Below are 4,872 nucleotides of genomic sequence, written 5' to 3'. Positions count from 1 at the left end.
GAAAAGAAAACACACACATCTCTAAATTAAATACAAAAAAGTGAAATTTAAACGAAATTACTTTGATTCATAATTCAAAAGTAATTCATAATGAAAATTATTGTTAATCGAGTTATAAAATACTAAAAAATAAGTATAATATATTAAATTTGTAGCAAATATATTGAATTTAGATGAGAACAAATTTCATTTATTTAATTTAAACTCGAAATATATTTATTCTAAATTTTTCCATAATAATTTCGAATTAAAAGTGAACACATTTATTTTTTCACTCTTGGAGCAAATTTAGTGGTAGAAAAAATACTTCAAATAAATATAGTGCATTAAATATGTAGGAAATATATTTAATTTATATCTGCACAAATTTAATTTATTCAATTTAAGCTCGAAATATATTTATTTTAAATGTTTTCATTATAATTTCGAACGAGAAGTGAACACAATTTCTCAGTAAAATTTCCACTCTCTGAGCAAATGTTTTGCTATTGTATTTACCAATCAAATATTTCGCCGCTTTTTTTCTGAGTGTACTAGATCGCAATTTTCATCTTAAAGATAGGCTGAAAACCGTATCACGTGCCTGTGAATGTATTAAGAAATAGTTCAAGGTGAAATATGATCAAACCAAGTAGACACTCGAGCAGTATATGTTTTCCAAAAGCAGCACCTGTTCGAAACGTTTCTATAGAAAATATGCGCGACAATCGTGCTTTGTGACTTTGACCACCAGTTGCCCACGTGTTGCCCAAGTCTACTGACGTAATCGGCAGACAAAATCGCTTCGGTATTTGCCAAAAAGCAGCCAGCCCACTGGACGATCACGTGAAGTGCAAAGCAAAGCAATCAATGAAAGTAAATGTCGGCTCGGCTCTGCTCGGCTGCTTACTTACAATTCTTTGCAAATGTGTCTGCTGATAAGGCGCTAAAAGCTGACACATGCCGTAGAGCTAGTTGGGGGGGAAAAGTACCGAGCGAGCGAGCAAGCAGCCGACTAACTACTTCAAACGAAACGGGGGCTCGTCATCCGAGTCATTCCTTGGCGGCGTGATCTGCTGGAGATTTTGAGTACGTCTGTGCCTCCAGTCCGGGTGGCATTTTTGTTGACATTTTGCTGTCTCTCACGTCATGCCAGTACTTTCATCTTTGAACTTAGTGGCCCCCCTGCAAAGCAATGCCCTGCGCTCTGCCCTTGACCAAGCTCCCACCTGTTCAGCTGAAGCGCGTTCGTTGCCAAGGGCCAAATGTGCTTTTATATTTCTCCAAATATTTGCTCGTTCGTTTTGAAATTCGCAGTCGAAGTGGGTCTGCGGCTGTGTGCATAAGTAACTCGCACCGGGAGTATTCCCCGAACACGACTGCTACGCGTGACACATGAATGTTCGGGATCCAATCCCCCCGCTGCCCAGCCCACTAATGGGACCGCCTTCGAAGATCACGGGCGCAACAGTTTTTCACATTCGCATTCGCTTGGTGGGGTTATAGATAAAAATTGCCCCCTTTGCACGGCGAGACGAACGCCGTCGTCGTTGCCTGTACGTAGAACAGACATTTCTGGTTGAAATCGGAACGGACTCTCACTATCGCACGACGGCGACGACGTTGGCGTCGACGTTGGCTGAGCGGAAAAAGTATTTAAGCGAGAAATGATGCGGTATGACAAATCAGAAGTGAAATAATTGTGAAACAGCAAGCAACAGGCTGTGCGCAACCCACAGACGTGAGATTCTTCATAAAAGACACGACAAAATACCCACAAAGGTGAGTGAGAGAAATGGTCAAGAAAATATCTGGGCCAAGGCACGTAGCCAGCTAGCAGACAAATATGTAAAATATCTAGAGACCATGCCAATTCATCGTGAACTAATGTCGAGTTTCCGGTTTCCCATTTTTAGCTGCTAAAATGCCCACCGCCACAGCTGCCGCACATTTGCCCATTCAGAAGCGGAAATATCATGAGCATAGTGGCGAGCCCGGCTGCCAGGGCCTGGAGGAGATGAATCGCATGTTCCGCAATTTCTGGGATCCCACGGCATACTGGGTGTGCGATAGGCAAGGCACACGTGCCCGCCTGCAGCACTGCCCCAAGTCACAGCTGTACTCCGAGGAGCTGGGACGCTGTGTACACTATGCGAATTGGTCGTGGTCGGACTTCAAAGAGCCACCAAGCCGGCCCAAGGCCACCAGCACACAGTCAGTGTCCACTCAGTAGTGTGCGCTTAGTGCTAGTCCTAGTCCTAGTTCTAATTTTAGTTAAGCCTAAAAACCACAAACATCCTCAGTTAGCCATTACGTTATTTATCTTTACAAAAAAAACCTTTATTTTTTCAATGAAAATAAGAAAAGAAATAAGAAAAAATCAGTACAAAAATCAAAGAATTACTTTTTGCTTGTGTTTCAACAATTTCCAGTGCATTGTTTACTTTAAACTTAATTATCATAGGTAAGATTATATGGGGGAGGGAGGGAGTAGTGTGGAATGCAGTTCCCAAAATGGTAGTAGAATGTTGAGTGGGGGACATTGTAGCAAAACCGAATTATAAACCGTGGCATATAATGAGCTGCCCGAGAGAGTGAGAGAATCATTTGAGCTAAGGCTTCGAGCTAGTTAGAATTTAGCTACATTTCGACTAAAATTAACTGGCATCGCATGAGGCCTCTTGAGTGGAATGTTTCACGAAAAATAAATGTGTGGGGGTGGAGCATAAAGAGAAAGAAACGTAAAGTGAACTTTGATTCTGTCATTGGCTTTGACTACGTGAACAACCGAATCTCTCTCGCTGCTGGGAATATCCTAAACAAACTCCAAAGCGTTGCCTGTTTAGAGCTCCACGTTGACGCCCTGCTTGTTGATGACCTTGAGCTTCTCCTTGGTTGGTGGCTTCGTGTCCGCTGGAATGTGTTCCTCGATGGGCGCTGGTTTCGTGGGCACTGTGCGCTTCGTGGTCGATGCAGCAGGCTTTGGCGTTGTTGTCGTTGTTGTTGGTGGTTTAGTTGTCGGTGGCTTAGTAGGGGGTGCCTTGGTAGTAGTGGGTGGCTTCGTTGTCGTCGTGGTTGTTGTTGTGGTGGTGGTGGTTGTCGTTGGCCTCTTTGTGGTTGTTGTAGCCGGTTTTGGCGTGGTTGTTGTCGTCGTGGTTGTTGCCTTTGGCTTCTGCGTGGTTGTTGTTGGTGGTGCACCGAAGGATGCCTCCAGGCCATCGCCCTCGGTCCTCACATTGCGCACCTTCACTGTTGGCTGCTTGGCCTTGGGCGACTTGACGCGCGCCAGATACTGATTGAGCGGGGAGCCCAGGTAGAGGTACTCCTGGAACTCAAGCACATGCGAAATGGCGCCCACGGACTTGTCAAAGCCATGCAGCGATCCCACAATGTTGCCATTCCAGTCCACACGCACCACAGTGCTGCGCTTGGGCGACAGCAGGGTGATGCTCTCCATGTGGCCCACAAAGTGAACGAAGCGCTGCGAGAACTTGTTCGGGTAGACGCTGTTCAGGTAGCGGAACGGCAACTCAAAGAAGGCCAGCATGCGGGCCAGGAATAGGCGTACGCTGGGGAAGCGTGAAAAGATGTTGAAGCCCGTGGGATGCTCGCTGTCGGCGCTGACCACCAATGGCACCCAGATGCCCTCGCTATCGGGCGTCAGATTATCGGGCAGGCCGGGCAGACCATCGACAAAGACCTCGCTCTCGCCGGTCTTGGCGCCCTGCAGATAATACTTGGTCAGGCGCTGGCCAGCGGTCTCGGCCACCACAACGAAATCCTCGTTGGGGCTCAACGCAATGCCATTGGCGAAGGCCAGCTCGTCCAACAGCACTTCGCTGACATTCTTCGCCCGATTGTATTTGAATAGACTGAAAGACAAAGAGAGAGCAAGCGGAAGAGAGAGCAGAACCATTAGAAACCGGTTTGGACAGCGTTCATTCATTCGCTGCGTGTGGCACACTCACCGGCCCGAGGGATTAGCGAAGCTGGCAAAGACCAGATCTTCGATGGTAAAGTCGGACGAGGAGTCCGTCCAGAAGATGTCTCCCTGCTTGCCGACGGCCACGCTATTGAAAACCTTTGCCGGTCGCTTGACCTTGCCATCCAGCTCCTGTGCCGGCGACACCAGCAGAGTCTTCTTGTTAGTCTTCAAATCGACTTGCCAGAGGCCGTAGTAGGCATCGGCCACGATCAGGTTATTGCCCTGCGTGTCAAAGGCGAGACCCAGTGGGCGGCCACAGCGCGACTCCTCATAGATGTCCTCTGTGGGGAAGAAAGCGAACACTTTAGTTGCAGGTTCGTTCCTTTTTGTTCCTCTAACTTACCGCAGGGCTGTCCTATCTTGGCCACATGGGTGACATGGCTGGCAGATAGCTTGATGATCTCACCGCCATGAATGCCGGTATAGATCTCATTGTTGCGGGCTATAAGACACTCGGGGCCATACACACGCCCCTCCAGCAGACGCTCAGCGCCTTCCAGGTGAAAGTTCGGCTCCAGCGCCCCCTTCAGTTCTTTGGGCGGTGTCACTCTGCATAAATTATGCGTTAGCACCGTTATTAGTTATAGATTGACACCAGTTAATCCTGCAACTTACGTAAATTCCTTGTAGGGGAAAGTGGTGCGAGGCGGCAGGTTGGGCAGGAGTATAACTATAAGGAAGAAAATCATGAAATTCATGATTCTCACACGCAAGGCACGTAGCAGTCCCATGGCTAGTTTGTTGTGCGTCTGCCTTTTTCCACTATAAATTAAATAAACGGCGTTTAAGGCAAGATACCCGAAGAAAAAACGACACGATGGCAAAGTTCAACAAGAAAACACAAAAGTCATCATTGTGGGACCGGTATTGGCAGTATCGATGGCGATAGTATCGAACCATGTAAATAC

The 4,872-nt window shown here is 47.0% G+C and overlaps 2 protein-coding genes across 3 annotated transcripts; one reads left to right on the top strand and one right to left on the bottom strand.

The window, feature by feature from the left end:
* The first annotated feature begins 1,609 nt into the window (after nt 1–1,609).
* LOC117897566 lies at nt 1,610–2,315 on the top strand. Its single transcript, XM_034806507.1, has 2 exons — nt 1,610–1,761; nt 1,896–2,315. The coding sequence occupies exon 2, from the start codon at nt 1,904–1,906 to the stop codon at nt 2,210–2,212; it is 309 nt and encodes a 102-aa protein (XP_034662398.1). The 5' UTR covers nt 1,610–1,761; nt 1,896–1,903; the 3' UTR covers nt 2,213–2,315.
* Nucleotides 2,316–2,379: 64 nt separating this feature from the next.
* Nucleotides 2,380–4,806, bottom strand: LOC117897562 (adipocyte plasma membrane-associated protein). Of its 2 annotated transcripts, XM_034806504.1 has the most exons (5): nt 4,580–4,805; nt 4,308–4,513; nt 3,948–4,245; nt 3,137–3,851; nt 2,380–3,049 (listed from the first exon to the last, which is right to left on the bottom strand). In XM_034806504.1, exons 1-5 carry the CDS (start codon nt 4,693–4,695, stop codon nt 2,822–2,824), a joined length of 1,563 nt encoding a protein of 520 aa, XP_034662395.1. In that variant the 5' UTR covers nt 4,696–4,805; the 3' UTR covers nt 2,380–2,821. The 2 variants fall into 2 exon arrangements, with proteins under 2 accessions (XP_034662395.1, XP_034662394.1); XM_034806503.1 differs by having other exon boundaries at nt 2,380–3,851; nt 4,580–4,806.
* Between the last annotated feature and the right edge of the window lie 66 nt (nt 4,807–4,872).

Source organism: Drosophila subobscura, chromosome O, assembly GCF_008121235.1.
Source record: "Drosophila subobscura isolate 14011-0131.10 chromosome O, UCBerk_Dsub_1.0, whole genome shotgun sequence".
NCBI lineage: Eukaryota > Metazoa > Arthropoda > Insecta > Diptera > Drosophilidae > Drosophila > Drosophila subobscura.
Note: the sequence above shows the minus strand (reverse complement) of the source record. Positions and strands in the feature narration are given on the sequence as shown.